General features: G+C 46.7%; 6 protein-coding genes across 7 annotated transcripts; 2 read left to right on the top strand and 4 right to left on the bottom strand.

Moving 5' to 3' along the window:
- Nucleotides 1–92: 92 nt before the first annotated feature.
- Nucleotides 93–5966, top strand: LOC128256925 (Fanconi anemia group I protein). Its single transcript, XM_052987648.1, is given in 16 exon segments — nucleotides 93–198; nucleotides 279–386; nucleotides 448–902; nucleotides 966–1173; nucleotides 1175–1202; nucleotides 1259–1368; nucleotides 1420–1870; nucleotides 1924–2012; nucleotides 2067–2179; nucleotides 2232–2497; nucleotides 2566–2861; nucleotides 2863–2910; nucleotides 2961–3301; nucleotides 3362–3693; nucleotides 3749–4520; nucleotides 4585–5966. Coding segments are annotated over 16 exon segments (4500 nt in total). The 5' UTR covers nucleotides 93–156; the 3' UTR covers nucleotides 5426–5966.
- Nucleotides 5967–6120: 154 nt separating this feature from the next.
- LOC128256929 (baramicin A1) lies at nucleotides 6121–7237 on the bottom strand. Of its 2 annotated transcripts, none has more exons than XM_052987654.1 (4): nucleotides 7077–7237; nucleotides 6799–7011; nucleotides 6305–6738; nucleotides 6121–6250 (listed from the first exon to the last, which is right to left on the bottom strand). In XM_052987654.1, exons 1-4 carry the CDS (start codon nucleotides 7126–7128, stop codon nucleotides 6245–6247), a joined length of 705 nt encoding a protein of 234 aa, XP_052843614.1. In that variant the 5' UTR covers nucleotides 7129–7237; the 3' UTR covers nucleotides 6121–6244. The 2 variants fall into 2 exon arrangements, with proteins under 2 accessions (XP_052843614.1, XP_052843613.1); XM_052987653.1 differs by having other exon boundaries at nucleotides 6309–6738.
- A 211-nt stretch (nucleotides 7238–7448) lies between these two features.
- On the bottom strand, nucleotides 7449–12654 carry LOC128256926 (PAN2-PAN3 deadenylation complex catalytic subunit PAN2). Its single transcript, XM_052987649.1, is given in 17 exon segments — nucleotides 7449–7833; nucleotides 7894–8003; nucleotides 8062–8283; nucleotides 8346–8557; nucleotides 8616–8814; nucleotides 8876–9238; nucleotides 9301–9497; nucleotides 9723–9758; nucleotides 9760–10022; nucleotides 10087–10146; nucleotides 10209–10308; nucleotides 10362–10483; nucleotides 10554–10668; nucleotides 10729–11875; nucleotides 11932–12101; nucleotides 12163–12353; nucleotides 12470–12654. Coding segments are annotated over 17 exon segments (3729 nt in total). The 5' UTR covers nucleotides 12525–12654; the 3' UTR covers nucleotides 7449–7666.
- On the top strand, nucleotides 12648–13754 carry LOC128256928 (aminoacyl tRNA synthase complex-interacting multifunctional protein 1). Its single transcript, XM_052987652.1, has 2 exons — nucleotides 12648–12861; nucleotides 12919–13754. Exons 1-2 carry the CDS (start codon nucleotides 12712–12714, stop codon nucleotides 13720–13722), a joined length of 954 nt encoding a protein of 317 aa, XP_052843612.1. The 5' UTR covers nucleotides 12648–12711; the 3' UTR covers nucleotides 13723–13754.
- Nucleotides 13755–13905: 151 nt separating this feature from the next.
- Nucleotides 13906–15166, bottom strand: LOC128256927 (protein FAM8A1). The gene has a single exon (XM_052987650.1). It carries the CDS (start codon nucleotides 15052–15054, stop codon nucleotides 14053–14055), a length of 1002 nt encoding a protein of 333 aa, XP_052843610.1. The 5' UTR covers nucleotides 15055–15166; the 3' UTR covers nucleotides 13906–14052.
- A 332-nt stretch (nucleotides 15167–15498) lies between these two features.
- Nucleotides 15499–17997, bottom strand: LOC128256838 (stromal membrane-associated protein 2). The gene is made up of 2 exons (XM_052987505.1): nucleotides 17679–17997; nucleotides 15499–17526 (listed from the first exon to the last, which is right to left on the bottom strand). Exons 1-2 carry the CDS (start codon nucleotides 17794–17796, stop codon nucleotides 16130–16132), a joined length of 1515 nt encoding a protein of 504 aa, XP_052843465.1. The 5' UTR covers nucleotides 17797–17997; the 3' UTR covers nucleotides 15499–16129.
- Nucleotides 17998–18031: the final 34 nt, after the last annotated feature.

Below are 18031 nucleotides of genomic sequence, written 5' to 3'. Positions count from 1 at the left end.
TACTATATTCTTTAGTTTTGTTTCAAGTTGTCAAACAAATCGTCTTTAATTGGAAAAAAACTGTCAATTGTGGACAATTTTTAGGGGGAACCATTGCTTTTAGTAATATTTAAGATTTCGGTGGTTGTTATTACTTTAAAAGTTCCGCCAATCGTCATGTTATCGATTTCAGACCATTGTGCCATGGAAAGTCTTATCGTAAGTTTGCCATCTCTAATTTGGGTACTTGGCTACATCTGGCGCGATTTTGTTTAAATTGTAATTTACTTCGCTAAAAGAGCTTCGAAATGGCCCGAGATTCAATTTTGACATGGATGCGAAACCTGGGCGAGAAGGGCCGCCAAAATGAACTAGAATTGTTAATTCAAAACACGCCAATTGAAGAGGTAGTACTTCCTGCAGTACAAGGCATCCCAATTACGTTGATCAATGTTTATTGTTTACCAGCTGAAGAACACGCTGAAGGTCACGATGTCGCGCAGCGAAGGGATTACCTTTTGGAACTACCTGCTCCTGGGCTTCAATCCGGACAACGAGGATGCTGTGGCGAAGCGATTCGAGTGCGTGCGTAGCTTCATGGACGGACTAAGCAGCATGGAACTCAGCTTCAAGCAGACCTTCGATCTGATCACGCGCCTCTCTCAGGATCTGGTCACCTTCCCCTCCGACCAGCTGGCCTGGATCGTGGAGCACTGCATGGACGGGATGCGCCAGGGGGACGCCAAGTGCGTGGGCTGGAAGGATCTGCTGCCAAGTGCACTATCGCTACTTTTGGCCAGGCCGCGGTTTCTTCTGCACGGCATCTTCATGGAAGGAACTGAGTTCAGGGATAGCACTGTGAGAAGTATGGTCACCATGCAGTGGCCTGCCACCATTCTCACTCCGATTGCAGACATGTTCAAGTGGGTGACAAACTTTGAGTTGCTTCCCCTGTTTTGTTTACCTAACCATTGGTTTTTGTTTAGGTCCATGAATCTCAGCAGTGCAGAGATATTGACGGTGCTCAACAAGTTCTCTGGCGCCCTGCAGGAGCTGTCGCCCATGGAACTGCCCGCCCTGTGCTTCCAGCTCTTTTCGATGTGCAGCACTGCCTCACAGTTAATTATTCCTTTGCTGGCCCTGGAGAAGTATTTTCATCGCAATTTCTACAAACGACTCTTCTCAGACATGTGCTAGCAACTCCACAAACTTGGATAGCATTGGTTAGCTTGAATTACGCCTGAATTATAGCCTGAAATCTGTATCTGTCGCTCTTTAGACTCATATTCGGACAAGGAGCTAAGGGAGGCGGAGGAGACCATCCTGCATCATTTAAACTACTGTACCATGTACAAGCTAACTGAAAAACATTTGGCCATAATGCTAAGGGTAATCTATATTTGAAAATTAAGAAGATTTATTAACTATCACGCTTTTCAGAATTTCTTGCACATGCCCGATGTGATCCTAACGCCGTTTATGCTCAGCGCCATTATTTCCATGACCAGCATTAACCGTGACCCAGAGTCTGCAAGGATCTCCCATTCCATTTTGCTACCCTTCCTGCGTAATGTGATCAAAAACAATGAAGAGGAGCGAACGTTGGCGGAGTACTCCGTATGGTACCGCGACACTTTGCAGCGCAAACAAGTTGATTTGCAGCAGGTGTTCGCTGTGCTTATAGATCAGAACAAAGAGGGCAAGGATGTGATAACTCCAGGGCTTGTTCAGCTTGTATTTTACCTGCTAAAATCCCACACTCCTAAGATGCATGCATTGGCCATAACGTTCCTAACCAAGTTTATACGAAAACGTTTCATTTTCGGCCAGGGCATTGTAAAACTAATTTCAGAGTGGATGATCGTGTATCAGGATCAGAATCAGTTCTCGGGTAGGAAAAACATTTGGTTATAAAGAATTATCAATAAGGATTATTCTTTCTAGAATGCCTTACGCTTTTAAGTGTTGCTGATACGTACACCGTCTCCGAATGTATAAAGACCATTCAATCTGTTATGGAGCACATGCAGTGGGTAAGTTTTTTTGAATACTGCAACAATAATTTATACATTTTATATGAAATTTAGCTGTCTGGCGAGCAATCCATGCGCATGATGAACTTTATTCTACCCCTATTGAAGATTTCCAATCGCGTTCGAGATGCGTTGATCGATGTGCTTTGCAAGGCAATGAGCTCCAGGTGAGTCTCACTATTTATTTATCAGTATTAGACTTATTTACAATTCTTTTAGTGGAATCCAAAAACGGCGTATGGCCATTTATGGGTTCTGTATGATCCTCAAACAGCTTAACAACAGTAATGCGGTGCGCCAGTCCTCAAGTGCCACTAGTTTCTGCACACAGCACAGCATCTCTGGATACTCCATAATGACGCAGAATACACTAGGAAGTCGCAGCAATCCTCAGCGAAACTTCGACATGCTTACACTGGAAATTATTGGCATGCTACGAAATTGCTTGCAGCAGCAATTTGAGATACGTTGCACACTCTACGAGAGTAAATTAAACCAAAATTAATTCCTCTCGATATTTAGGCTAAATACATTTAAAATCTATTTTATACAGATCTTCAGAGGGCCGTAGAGCTTAATGCTAAACTAGTGCCCCATGTGCTGCAAGTAATAGATTGGCATTTTCGCAGCTTTTTTGAAACTCCCTCTGCTGAAGATGCTGGTGACGATCTGGACACAGTTTTTCGCATTCGCTACGATCAGTTGGTTAGCTCCAGCGATGACCAACATATGGTGCTTCAGCTTAAGGACAACCTGGGTCGATTGATTCAGTTCGTAGCCAACTGTTTGGTAATCTTCGAACGAGCTCCATCGGGCTACGACACTAGGGAGATGAACCGGCTTATTGCTTTTTTGTGTGGATCGCTTGGTGGCCAACAGATTGCCATTAGAAGACATTGTAAGTAAAGTTAAAATCTTAAAAAAAAAACTAATTCAATTCGATTTTAGTCACCACCAGCCACACATCTTAAATGCGCCCTCGTATTGCAACAACTTAACATTATTGAGGGGATAATAAGTCACTTACTGCTTAGCTCGAAGCCACAAAACGATGCCGTTTCTCAAATATTGCCGCTATTCAACCAGCATTGCAAGCTTTTGGAGACTCTCAAGACATTGGCTGACTCATCTAAGAAGGCCCACAAACAATTGAAACAAACGGCCAAGAATAACAGCACTTCAGCGGTCAATCTGACATTGAATGGTGTTCCTGTAAAAAGTATGTGTACCCAACCAGAGAACATTTGGGATCTGGCCATTCTGGACAAGCTGCTGCATCTGCTGCTCGAGTGGGTTATCTTTGATTTTTATCGTTGCTTCATTTATAATCTTATTTTAATATTTTATAGTGACGTTGTTGCATTTGCTGCTTCTCAAAAGACAGGTCTATTGCGGTCCAACGAGCCTCTTGTTCGTTATGTCTTATCGGTAACAGCCAAAAGGGTGGAAACTATACGCCAAGAGCCCGATTATAAGCAATTGGCTTACAGCAAGCGCACTTTTAAGCAGTTGACGGACATTACCAAGATCATATATGAGCGCTGTATTCAACGTCTGCCCGAGTTTTGGAAAAACTTCGATATGCAGAGCTCCGCCCTAGCTGCTCAGTGTTTTGCTGAGTGCCTACGAACAGCCCATGAAACCTATCCCAAGAAGTTCCAAGATTTTGTCAAGACATTTGGTAAGAAAAGCTAACAATTAAATCAAAATCAAACCAAATAACGTTTTTATTTCAGATATGGCATCTATAAAGGGAAGCAGGAACAAGGAAGCCATTTATATTGTACAGGATGTTTTGGACGAGTTTATGACGGAGTATAGCAGTGACGAATCAATTCACAAAGATGAATTTATTGCCAAAGTGCCCATTTGCCTTTTGGAATCTCTGGAGATTCTGTTAGATCACATTGACTACGGAGAACGTGCAGCCACGGAATCGTTCACTTGGCTCCTTAACTTTTGCTGCAAGAACGAAATTCTCAACAGCGAAATGGGTATGGTGCACAGAATGCTGTTTGTTCAGCGGCAGAAGACCCATTTGGGTCCCTTTTTTGACGGCGTGGCCAGGCAATTGGGTCTCGTCCTCGGAGTCCAAAATGAAGACACCCCATCGGATTCCGTGGAGCTGAATCTAAAGTCGATAAGTACAGTGACCGCCGAGAGTTGTTTGCAGCATCTCTATACAGCTGTCCAGAAGCAACTGACCGATGTGGACTATTTTGTGACCAAGGCCAATAATCTGAACTACAAATGCCAAGTAGTTCCCGAAATCGATCAAATATATTGGCGGGGTAACTTGGATGCCATGGATCGTTCTATTTGCACACAAATAATCCACATATCTCGCACTTTGCTGGTTCTCACCAACGTTTGCATTCCTCTGGGCTCATCTATGGATGGACTTATGAAATTGCTTATCCAGCACTTCACTTGTATGAAGAACCTGACCAAACACTATATAGCGAGCTACTCATCTGATGCGAGCATTGAAAACATTCGAAGCACTAAGTATGTCCATCTAATCGAATTTTTCAATGTTATTAAACCACAACTTCATTTCAATTCACACCAGATTTGAGCTACTACTACGTGATGTGGGAAAACAGCTTCCGGCTAATATCTACGAACTTATTACGTACATAGAAGCAAATACCCTCGATGAGGAAGCGCAGCAGCATTTGAAAAAGCGAAAGGTTGAGGCAGAGCGTGCCAAAGTTCTGAGAGAGACCCGTCTAATTCCCAAGGTGATAATGGTAATCGAGGACTTCAACAAGCACATTATCCTGCTGTCGAAAAAGACCAAATGCCAGAATAGGCTTACGGATTACCTACACCTGGGAACCATGCGTGACTTTGACATCAAGTCGACAGATCTTAGAGCGGCTATAGAGCGCAGTATATCGGATGGTCGCAATATATCCACAGAGGACAGCACTGTTGGGGATCCAGATCCAGATCAAGATGAAGATGAAGAGGAAGACGCTCAATCCACAACATATCCTGAGGAAATCGAGGAGGAGGAAGCTGTACCCGTAGTTGTAGAGAAGAAGGAACAACGGCGGAAACGTGCTACTAGCAGTGAAGCGGAGGACTCTCAACCGAAGCGAAAAAGAGGCCGCAAGGCTGTGGTGAAGCCGCCAGTCGATCCCCAGTGTAATGATACAGAGGAATCCACTGAAGAGCAACCAGAAGCCACTTCAAAACCGCTGCGAACTAAAAAAGATTCGAAAGCGCAGCCCAAGAAGCGGGCTCGAGCATCAGATGAAAGTAAAACCGCTAAAAAACCAGATGTGGAAGTGGATAAGCAAACGAAGAAACCAACAAAAGAGGTTTGCAAGCCTGAGGAGCCCGTTGCGAAGGAAAAAACTCAACCCAGTCGTAGAGTGGGTCTTCAACGTGCTTCAAAGAAATGAGTTTGATGTTTATTATAAATTAAGTAAAGTGTTGGGTAAGGACATTCTGTTGTAAAAGAACAAGAGAAAGAAGTTATACCTTTTAAGCCGATCAAAGGTTAAATAACGTTGAAAATAATATTTTGTATGAATATTATTCTTCCATATCATATACCAAGACACAATTCCTAGCAAAAAAAAAAAAACGTAACATACTTTTGGCCTCAGAGAAATCAATAAATTAAATAAATTTAAAAAAAGTCTTTCTGGTGAGCAGATATACCATCAGTATATTTAACAAATTTAATTGTTCGGTCGCAATCTTCAAACAGTTCGAAATTGTGAATTAAGACGACTTTTCCAATTTCGACGTTAATGGCAGCAATTTAAAAAATTCACTTTTTTTTGTCTTTTCATTGTAAGCAAATATCCCTGACAGCTTTTCCACTTGGATGTTTTAAGCTCGCATTGTAGTAATATCTCTTTTAGATATGTGGCCCACGTATTAAGCCTGGATTATAAGTATTTAATAAGATTTTAAGTAACATTACAATCCTTGACTACCTGTCTTCCTACAATTACAACCTTTTTGTTCCACCCATATCAATGCTAGTGCCAAGAAACCGAAATGCTTTTTTCAGTTATTTTTACTTACTTTATAGGATTGCTAACTATGCAAACCAGTTATTTATTTATTTATATCTATTCATCCATAGTTTATTGTTTTTAATTTCAATTAAAAAACATTCTCCTTATTAGTAAATCATTAAAATAAACTTTAAAATCGTTATAAGCTTTTAAAACCTTCCTGTTTTTCTAGAGGTATTAAGTCATTACATTTCAGTACTGCAAAAAATAATATTTTAGGCTGAAATAAGATTGTGAATTTGTCCTACTCACGTACAGTGTTTTTCCATGACCAGAAATAATGGTGCTTCCATCGGCGCCCACGGTAACAGTCCGTCCATCTGGACGCCTCCACACCGAAACATTTTCGTCCCACACGCCAGCCTGATCGTCACGAGCCACAAAATTTTCGCCCTGGACGCGCCCATCATTGACACTGCGGCTGCTCCTCTGAATTACAAATCCTCCGTTACCCACATCCACAGTGCGTCCAGGACGCTCCCCTTGGAACTGGGGACTGCGGCGGCTCCTTTGAATGTCAAATCCTCCTTGGCCCACATCTACAGTGCGTCCAGGACGCTCCACATGGAACTGAGGGCTACGAGAAATGCGATGGCCTGAAACCGCAGGTCCATAAGGTGAGTCCTGGGCTGCGGGATATATGGGCTGAGCGGCGACTGGACCAGGTCCTCTAATAGTATGAGTACCTTTGAATTAAAATATTTGATTGGATTTCAAGAAAGCCTTTAAGCAAGATCCTTGTCTACCTGGTCTGCCAGCCTTCTTTCGGTGCACATAAGTGTTTCCCTGTTCGTCCGTGTAGACGTGTTCAGCCGGCGATGATGAGTGCTGGAACTGGCCACCTACTCCTGGCACCTTGTAGACTCCATCGTTTTGCCCCCGAATGTAGACTTGATGGCCGGGAGTTCCGTGAACGTGCGGCCCATTGCGTCCGTCGTTTATTTGTTGTGGATCGGCAGCTACGGGAGTAATTAAATGCCCATTAATCGCAGTTGGGTGCGGCCATGGAGATGAGGTTGCTTACCGACGCACAAAAGACCGCAAACGATCGGCACGAGTAGTCCAAAAAAGCGCATTTCGATCTGTGTTCTGTGGCGGACTGCTGAGATTTAACTAACTGGCTTGACTTGCTCGTCGTATTTATAAGTAGCTGCGCAGTAGACCAAGATCAGGTACTCATCGAATTAGCGACAGCCTCTGAAAAATTCCCGAATGTCGATGATGATAAGGGAGCCCGAGTGGGAATTTCAGAACGCATTCAGCGAATTGACCTACACGAATTGTCAATCAGTGAAGGCATTAACACTTTGTCTACCACAACCTGATTGTACATTTTGTAAAAAAAATTGATGATCTTTTGAATAAGAGGGATAGCGCACAATAACAACAAACAATTGATTACTGATAAGACATACAATTTTTATGTTTTTCTTTGATTTTGTTATAAAGATAGACAAATACAAAATTAAATACCAAAAGCTCATTAGCAAAAATAAACGAAGACTAACATAATAATATAAAGATAAGCCGGGGTTTTCAGATCGGAGAAGCGTTTGTACTGACGATTACTTTGATTATGCATTTCGTCGGGTTGGCAACGGGTTGGGAAACGATTCAGTCCTCCGGCACCTTCCATTGAAGCAGCTTTCCGCGATCGTAGAGGTTTTTGAGGGCGTTGGCGAACTTCTTGTCAGCCTGCAGTTTCAAATAGTGTTTGTAAAGCTCTAGAGTGGTCCGCGCATCCTCGATGGAGTCGTGCGTCTCGGATTGTATCTTTGTACCTGTGTAGTTCAAGATTCGATTCAAAAACAGAACGATGCTGAAATGTAGAATGAACATACCCAAGAAATGCCAGGCCAGAAACCTCAAAGACACCATTCGATGATGAGGAAGATGGAATAAGTGTACCGTGTCAATTATTTGCTCGGACGGCACGTAAATGTTGATGACCCTAAACATCAAGAATGATTATAAATACCTTAGCAAGCTGTTGTAAATGTTGTTCGCACCTGAAATCATTTTTCAGACCATGTCCAACAAATATTACGCCGACATCGACCAAATATTTTAGTTTCTGATATGAGTACTTGAGGGCAGTGAGTCGCTTTTTGCTGAAGTTGGCGTCCAAGTCACCTGGCTTGATGCCCGAGAATTGTGTTAGGTAATCCACTACCTTCTCCTGAGTGGAGATATAATCATCCATGAATGGAACTCCTTCATTTGATCCTTGTCTAAAAAGGTTATTAAATCCATGTTTAACTGGAGAAGCCATTAGGGTGGACCATAAAATTACCCCCGAATACAGGAAATGCGGGCCACGCTCATGTGGCATGGCTTGATGGTCGCCGTCTTTCCATCTGGGCGAATCTCATTTTCCTCCGGATTTAGGGTGACGAACTCGGCATCCATTGCGACCAGGTCACCAGACTGCGGCATCTCGTCCGATTGCAACGGCTTCAGCGTGGCGTCCGTGCTTAGGTTGCCTGGTATAGGATTAACCATGTCCTGGTTGTAAAAAAGATTAGTACTCTATGCAAGGAAACGAATGCTTTTGGGTTTGCACCTCTAAAAAGGGGTTGGATAAGTTTGAGGGTGAATCGCTGCTGCTCTCAGACGGAACAGTTTCATCGCTTTCTGTGACGGTGGAGCTCGTAGTACTGGCAGATTCGGAATCATCGTCCACGCTCCTGTAAAACAGTACACAGGGCACTTTCCAATCCAAAGTAAACCATACCGATTCTTGTGGCGATACGGGAGAAATGCTAGCAATAAAAGTAGCAATGTTATTTGGCAAATATCAATTGTATTAAGGACTGAACTTACCTGAAGTCATTAAAAATATACCATTGATTTTGAGGGTCCTCCGGGGATTCCGCCAGTTTCATGGTGTGATATTGCCGCTGCACATTTATCAGGGACACCAAGTTCTTCTGGGTGCCATCATCGACTTGGCAGACCACAGCATGTAGGGCGTACGTCCGGTTGTTGTCCCCAATCTTTGTTGGTGGCTTCTCACCCTCCTCCTCCTGCTCAGATTTTCCAGCGCCTGCATCCAATTGAGTTTGCACCTGTAGCTCATTTTGATCGTTAATGCCCATAATGAAAGTGAGTGGAAACCATGATTTTTGTCGACCATTTGGAGAACTACTGGCATTATTAGCTTGATTTGTGTGCGATGGCGACTTCCTGCAATTTAAGAAAGAATATGAAATGAGGAGAGAATTCAGATCCGACATAGGATAACCTACCGATCCGGATGCATGAAATGGCAGTCGCTCCGCGAACAGTTGGCTCCATAGCGGCAAGGTTTACTAGTGCTTAAAGAAGCGGTTGCATCGGCAGATGGTTTATCGTTGCAGCGATTCAGTTGCCGCTTTAAAAAGCTTATGTCTTTATCGTTGTTGAGACCGCAGTTAATGGCCAGCATTTGCGGAAGGGAATTGACCTGTTCAAAATGTAAATGAATAATGAGTTAACTGGGATGTTTATAATTGTTAAATTAGTTGGTTAGCAATCAGGTTTCCAATGGCTAAGGTTCGTTAAGAGTATAATTAACGTCGATTTGGATTGGTGAATAGGGACGGCTAAAACTTTACAGATTTAAAATCTATTCTACTGAAGTATTTAAATTTCCTTTTGCAGGATTGGTTTTAAAAACATGGATTCTGACCTTCACGCTCTGATTAGTTGGAGAGAACTTTTTACAAGTTCTCGCAGAAGGCCTGAATGCTCTTTTCGGAGCTGAGAGAACGCTTTAAAATGGTGCCAAAGCTGAAATACTGTTCACTATCTTTGATGTGGGTAGGGTACGACATGTTGCAGGCAAGTAAAATGTTCTCCTTCGACTTCTCCACTTGGCATTTTATGCAGCGGTTTATACAAATTTGCTTGGTCCCAAAGATTTTACTGATTTCCGTTTCTGCGTTAATCTTACTGCGTTCCCGGTCTTCCTCTTTTGAATTCTCATCTGCTAAAATGTGGGTAAAAGTGGAAAATAAGACAAGTTTGAATTGAAAATGATATTAGCGACTCACCACATATGGAATCATACAAGTCCGAAGAGCCACTCGTTTCAGACGGACTCGTGTTCTCAGCTAAATCAAAACACGTATTTAATGCATGTACAATTTTTATCAAAGATATTAGTTTTCATTACCGTTTGTAGATATGTGCACAGATCCGCTCGAGGCAGAGGCGTTCTTGCTGGAATCGAAGATTTCGTAATGCATTTGATGCAGAATGAATCGGTTCCAGTTCTAAGGGCGTGCATATATTAAATATTTGGTTAAAAATCATTGGTTTTACTTGCCTGTATGAGAGTGATAAGGTTAACATTAGAAGAGCGATCCGTGAGAATCAAGCCCAATGCCGAGGCCTCCGGTACAGTGCGAAAAGAGCGCAGGAAATTGCTAGCTTGGCATGGTGAGGAAGCTTAAAAAAAAACGCAAAGAAAACTTTCTTTTCTGAGCAGCAGCAAAATTTTAAGGGTCAACTAACTAACCAGTACTTTTATCCAGCATGTTGAAAAGAAAACCCAGTTCGCAGGATAGACAAAACTCCTTGGTGCAGGAATGCTCAATCAACTTCACACGCAGAGGTTCTGTGAAATACAATATCTAGACGAAAGTTGACCAGTTGATTAGTCTGTGTGACACCCACTATCAAGAAATTCGAACCTGCAGCATGGCATTGCAGTAGGAATTGGGCAGAGTTGCCTCCAGTCCAGCGAAACATGTCTGATTATGTTGCTCAAAGTCAAAGTCCTGGGTGCCCAGCTTTGTGTACTTCAGCTCCACTTTTCGATACCGTCTTGGAATGATTTTGACGCCGTTTTCGGCCTTGGTTACCGCTGCAGTTCCGTTCCCATTTGTGCTGCATATGCCTCCCTGTTCAATCACATACGGAATTTGATTCCGGCGAGCGGTGCGCGGGTTTGGCGAGTACCCAATGGGTCCCTGCATCTTCATGTTGTTCAGCACATCGGGATCGATGGTCTTGGGTCTGTGATAGCGATAGCGCAGCAGCTCCTCGGGCCAGTCAGAGAACCATTGCGTGCCCGTCGTCAAGTGGGGCAGCATAACCGACGACAGTGGGAAGTTGGTGTCCGTGATAGAGACCATCGGCAGCTGTGGCACCACGTCCGCGAACTCTGTGTTTCGCGAGAAGGGATTGAACTGCGGCTGGGGCGTTTGCACCGCGGCAATCATGTTGATGTGGCCCGACTGGTCGCCAAATGCCATGGCCTGAGAGGAGGAGCTTATGTCGAAGCTAAGGCACTGGCTGCCGTTGGTGTTGATCTGATACATGGAGACACGCGGCTCGCTCAGCTCCACGGTGTCAACCAGTTGAACCTGGCCGTAGCTGGACACGACGGCCAAGCGGGATGTAAGTGACGGCAGGAACTTCAACATTTGCGGGTCAATCATCACTTGAATCGGCGAGATCAGGCGCAGCATACGCAGATCGTAGACCATGAGGAAGCGGTCGATGGCTAGGTTATTCTGCCGTCCGCTGTATCCGCAGGAAATGAGCAGATTGCCCTGGACACTGAAGTCCGAGAGTACGTTGGTGTGCGTCTTGATTGTATGCTGGACACTCAGGCTGTTCAGGTCGCGCAACGTGACCGTGCCCAGCTGGTCGCCGGCGAACAGAAAGCGAGAGTTCTTGCGCAGCACTGTGCAGCCGGCGGCGCCCACATGCTCCAGCCGGGTTTCCTTGAGCGTGCGCATATCAAAGTCGATGAGCTCCTCCTGCAGCCCAGCCATGACCAGGCGGTGTGGCGACAGCTGCAGCATGCTCACCATTTCGGTCATGTTGTTGGACCTGCAAGACGGATTAGCTGTGATTTGGAGGCAGCTTTGGGTCAGTAGGTGGCATACTTATGGGTGAACTTGGGCAGACCCCGACGGATCTGGTGGCGCAGCGAGGTCTGCGTGAGCACCAGCACTCCGGAGTCCAGGGTGGTGATCTGGCGCACAATGTCGCTGTCATGAACCTGGAAGGAGGTGTACTTCTGCATGGAGCTGGTGTAGTAAGAGGTTACATGACCCTGCGGGAGGAGAAGTTTGCTGATTAGCAGCGGAAGTCTAGGGGGCGCAAATGATACTCACCCCCTGGTTGCCCATCCAGAGAAGCTCCTCGTAGTCGTCAAACGCCACGCTGGAGACCCCAAAGTGCTCCCCGCCGTCGGCGAGCACGGGTACCAGCTCCACGTAGTCGGGGTCGGTGGTGCCGATGTTGAAGCCATTGAAGCTGGGCGAGAAGTGACCGGTTCCGCGCGCAGATCCCGCATCATAAACACCTTTTGCAAAAAGTAAACAGAAAAAGAAAACAAAGGAGAAAGCTTAGCTGGTTTGCATATGTGTGCGTGCGAGGTGTGTGGTGAGCGTTGGGCCGAAAAGTGACCCCCTGACCCACTTAATATGTCCTCGGAGGCGCCGATCGGGTCGGTGCCACAATAAACGTAATCCATCGGCGGCACGGTGATGGCCTCCTTGTTTTTATTGTTTATTTTTAAATATGCTCAAAACTGCCAGCCGTTTTTGCGTTTGCACTGATCAGTGTGACCCTGTCTGGGCTGCGGATATAATACCATATCAAAAAGGCAACCTGTCCGATGTGCGTCGACGCGACTGTAAGCTGTAAGAAGAAGCAATGCAATGCTGCGTAAAACTGCCACGACTGTGGGATCCGCATGTAAAAAGTATTTCACTAAATTCGAGAAAAACCGGAGAACCATGGCTGACCTGCAGCTAATTGCCAGCAACAACGAGCGCGCCGAAGCGCTAATCAACTCCATCGAAGCCGAGGCAAGTAATTCCGCTGGCTTTCCTCCGCCACACCTTTGATAACCTCCTGCCCACCAGATTTCCGGCATCCAGCAACAACTTGTGGAGCGTCAGAAGCAGGAGCTGATCAGGGAGAACGCAAAACTGGCCAAGGAGGTGGAGGCCGCTCTGGCCCAACTGGTGCAGCTGGAGCTGAGGAATGGCAAGAAACAGATTCCGGTGCCAGGATCCCGGGGATTCTGCACCAGTGCGGCACCAGAAGCTCCGTCGGCCGGCGCTCCACCTGCTCCCGCTGCTGAGACCGTCAAGGTAGCCAAAGAGCCCAAGGAGAAGAAGGTCAAGGAAAAGAAACCGGCCGCCGAGAAGCCAGCCGCAGCTCCAGAGGCTCCCGTGGACGTGGGCCGCCTGGACTTGCGCGTGGGAAAGATAGTGGAGGTGGGTCGTCACCCCGACGCCGACAGCTTGTATCTGGAGAAGATCGACTGCGGCGAGGTGGCTCCACGCACCGTGGTGTCCGGCCTGGTGAAGTTTGTGCCCCTAGAGGAGATGCAGAACCGCCTGGTGGTGGTAATGTGCAATCTGAAGCCAGCCAAGATGCGCGGCGTCACTTCGGAGGCGATGGTCATGTGCGCCTCTACGCCCGACAAGGTGGAGGTGCTTAGTCCGCCCGCCGGAGCCGTGCCCGGCGATCTGGTGCACTGCGAGGGCTATCCCCGCCAGCCGGACGCCCAGCTTAACCCCAAGAAGAAGATCTTCGAGGCGTGTGCCCCGGACCTGATGACCAACGGCGATCTGGTGGCCTGCTACAAGGGCGCCGCTCTTCATGTTCCCGGCAAGGGCAACGTTGTGGCCCAAACCCTCAAGAACGTCAATGTGAAGTGAGCCAAATAAAATAAACATCACCGCCTGCAAAAGCTTTCTAAAAACTAGGGTCCTGCATGAATTAACAGAAGGATTTAGTCAGAGTATTCTCCTAATAATCTTTCACAGGACTAACGGTTCCTGGTTTAATGGATAAGGAAACCATTTAGGATACGTTTTCATGCACTGTTTCAAGGAGGATAATGCAATGTGTTTGAGATTTAATGTTATATTTCACAGGACAGCAGTACGTAACGACATTAAATTTAGCTTTAACAATAAAGTCTAATTAAATATGCATAGGAATGAGAGCACAATTCCTATACACTTTGACTGGATCAGCTCCCGTTCTCAGCGGTTGCGCTGGGGTGGCACTTGGGTGCGGAACACAGCGTTGGAATTAGTCTCTACCACTATCGTCTTCGTCATGATGTCGTAAGCGGTGCGGTTGTTCTTGAAAAAGATCATCACCACGCAGATTGGGAGGAGCAGGGTCATTACCAGGTTCTTGGCCAGGGAGCGTGCGAAGGAGCGCATCAGTGTGGGCGTCTGAGCCGGGTAGAGCAGGGCCCTCATTGGCTCCCGCTGCGGCTGGAGCACGAATTGCGGCAGGGCGGGCGCCTGCAGCGGCATCACAGCCTCCACGTAGTGGATGCGGATCTTCATCAGTGATTTGCCAGGCGTGGCCCCATTGTAGAAGTATGTCCAAAGCGCTTCGTAACAGCAGACTGTCAGCTTTGTGAGCAGCTCGATTAGCAGAAGGTCTGTGGACATAGTTATAAAGTCTAGCGAGATGTCGAAGAAGTTTACGAACAGGTCTTCCTCGTCCAACGTGCGACGCATGACGTCCTTATCGAATTCTATGTCGAACAGGTTCACCACCCCGAATGTGATTATAATTTTCAGGACGAACAGGATCAAAACATCGATGGTCTCGGCCACGGCGCGTTTCCAGAAGGGCGCTACGACGTACTCGTAACCGCCCAGACGCTGAATGGTCTCCAGTTGCTGTGCCTCGTCCAGGACTCGCAGGCGACTGAAGTTTTGCGGTGGCGGAGCAGCAACTGCAACTGGTGCACCCGGCGAAGCAGCAACTCCTGCAACCTGGGCCGGGAGAGAGGGAACAGCCGCCGGATGAGGCTGACCCAAGGTAGCTGATTGGAGGCCACGAACAGGAGGCACCTGTCCCTGAAACAACTGCGGATAGTTGGTCATCAAATAGTACGGAAACATAAGCATCGCATTATGTGCAATCGTAGCCTGTTTTGTCCACTCCGCTAGGCTGATGAAGTATGCCTCCTTTGTGGACTTCTCCTGGGCCTTCAGCCCCGCCTCTTCGACTTTGTCACTCATTTTTCCAACTCTCGATAGGCTAAATATTTATATTTTTCTTTGCTTTATTTATTTTCCAAGTTGACGTGTATTGTAGGAGGCGGGTTGTGCCGGCGTTTCGGGGTGAATGACCGAATGTTTTCGATTTCCACCGAATGGCAAATCGGCGGGAAGGATTGCAAAAATTCAAACTGATAAAATCATCTCAGTTTTTGATAAGTCAACGAAATGCCATATTTTTCGGCAGACCTTATTAATTTTTACCCCAAGCAAAATATAAATTAATTCAATGAACTCGACAAGTTATGGCAATTCATTTCCGCTGGAATTCTTAGAAGGTAGACAATTTTATATATATTCCAATCCTTTAAAGTAAATATGAACTCGAAAAGTTAGTTTCTCCAAAGCATCTTAACTAATGTCATTTTTGACATGTGGAACCTATAAGTGCATGAAACAAAACACTTACAATGGTCTGATTATTTTATTATTACACAGTTCGAAGTGGTTTGATTTGTTCCTTAGACATAGCAACTTAAAAATCGAATACAATAAATCCGTCGACTCCCCAGCCATGATATTTAAGACTCACATTGACAAACATGCGTGAATGTGTTCTTAGGGATATCAGGCATTTAAAAAGTACATTGCCAAATCTCTATACTTTACATTCACACCCTGGCGTGGACGATTGGTTTATGCGTGTGTATCAAATACCTAGCTAATGTTCCAAAAAACATGTACATTTGATTGGAAAGTGCATTAAGTTTCAAAGTTGAATTTTAATTAGTTGGGTTTTACACGTGTATGTATGTATTATGGAATAATTGGAATAGATTAGAACGAGCAGACGTGATCGTTGGTGGACATGAACATCGTTTAATACAGTGGCTTGCTTGACAGTGAATTCTTCTATAAATACGTATTGTTTCGCTCCGAATCCTCTCAGGACAACTAACTAAATTGGCAAGTTGTTGTATAAATCGAATGCATATAAACAAGCATCATCGTCTCGCACACATGTTGCAACACTGAGACAAGCACTCGTGTCTTAAAATTAATTAAAGGAATACAACTACATAAATACACATCGTATTTATTGCCAGACATTACCGATATTAAGGTTGCCAAATTGTTGGTTCAGATTTGATGGTACTGAGGAGGTGGTGGGCCCGGTGGCGGCAAATCCGCCCGATCCCTGTTGCTGGGCCATGTTAAGTCCACTGGGCAGGGGCTGCATCAAGTTAATGGAGAGTCCGCCCAGCTGCTGGTGATGCTGTTGCTGCTGCTGAGGGACCGCTCCAAACAGCGGCATCCCACTGAGAATGCTCTGGTTCGTTTGCATAAGATTCGTCGCAGCTCCCTGTCCGCCAGCAGCATAAGGACTGCCGCCGGTGCTGGGGAACTGGGCACCGGCAAAGCCGTGGCTGCCACCCATGCTCATTGCAGTGGCACTGCTGATGGGGGCGTTGCTGAACGCATTGGGCGCAGCCATCACTGGCGAATTGTACATGCTGACCGAATTCGGTGGCGTCATGAACTGATGGGGGATCTGCTGTTGCTGCTGCTGATGCATGTATCCGCCTGGGGCCATGCCCGTGAAGCCGCCAAAGTTGATCTGTGGGTTGTGGGCGGCCGGCGCATTGCCGTACAACGCCAAGATGCTGTCCTTGGACATCTTGCCGGACTGGTCCTTCTCGCTGCCCGAGGCGCCCAGTGAGCCCTGGTTAAAGAAGTCCTGCTCCTCCTGGGCCAGCGAGTTGGGCTTGGAGCCCATTAAATTGGTGGCCTCACCGTTGCTGCCGTTCGGCTTATCCGACTGTCCGGCAATCGATTCGGCGCTGAGAAAGCTGGTGAAACTTTCGTTTTGCAGGTCTTGACTGGCACTGGTCGCGGCAATGGGTTTGGTGGGCGAGGACAGGCCCAAAAGGTCGCTTTCGCCGGCACTGCTGGCGCCGCTGCTGTTCAATTGGACGCGCTGCGTCGTCTTGGGGCTGCAGCCACCCACCTGGTTCGGCTTTGGCTTGGGCAGCGGTGCAGGCAGTGGGGCGTTCTTTAAAGCGCCGGCTAGACGTTTGTCCCCGCTGCCACTGGACACTACGCCGAGGCCCAAGCTGGCCTGAGCCTGGCTCGACTTCTTCTTGCGCTTCTGCCGCTCAAGCTCCTCGTCGATCTCCTTGGCCCAGTCCACTTGTGGCGGCGAGGGCGGCACCCACTCACGGGCCAGGTACTTCTTGTGCTCGTACTTGGCCCGGATGAAGTTCTCCAGCGCCGTGTCCGTCTGTGGACGGCGGAATCCGTCCGGTAGCTGCGCCTCGTAGACGGCGCGTGCCCGAGAGTTTCCCATCTGCTGTAGCGAGATGACCTGTTCCGGAGTCCAGGTGTCCAGGTTGACAGACTTGACGCGCGATATGTGCACGCCCAAGTTTCGATGGATGCCGGCGCAGCGGATGCAGAGGAACATGCCTAGGTTCCAGGAGGCCCAGCGGGGACCTGTGGACGACAAGGGGGGTAATTTAATGGGTAATCCCGAGACAAGTACTTTTCTCGCAGTGCAGCTGCATGTGTGGTGTGTATATGCACATTCGTGCGTCACCAAGAGGCGTATCTTTCGTCCGCAGATGAAGATTGGCTTATCTACATACCCTTAGCATCGCAGTCCACGCAGTATTTGTTATCCTCGTCGCGGAGCATCTGCGTCAAAAGGGTTTGGCATTTCTCCTGAATCAGCTTGGTGCGCTGTCCCGCGTTTGAGGAGCTCATTTTCCGTATTTCTCTCGGTCTCTTTGGCCTGCTTTTGATATTTCTGGCGGTGCGCGACTGTGCGACGTGGCGTGGGCGACGGGAAGAGTTTTGAGCTTATCTATGCTTCACATGGATATACAACTACCAGCGAATTGACAATTTTCTACAAGTTTTTGCTACCGAAAAAGTAATAGAGCTGGGCTAACCACTCACGACGGTATCGACTTATCGAGTATTTTCTTAAAAAAGAAGA

The sequence above is a fragment of the Drosophila gunungcola genome, assembly GCF_025200985.1.
Source record: "Drosophila gunungcola strain Sukarami chromosome 2R unlocalized genomic scaffold, Dgunungcola_SK_2 000030F, whole genome shotgun sequence".
Classification (NCBI taxonomy): domain Eukaryota; kingdom Metazoa; phylum Arthropoda; class Insecta; order Diptera; family Drosophilidae; genus Drosophila; species Drosophila gunungcola.
Note: the sequence above shows the minus strand (reverse complement) of the source record. Positions and strands in the feature narration are given on the sequence as shown.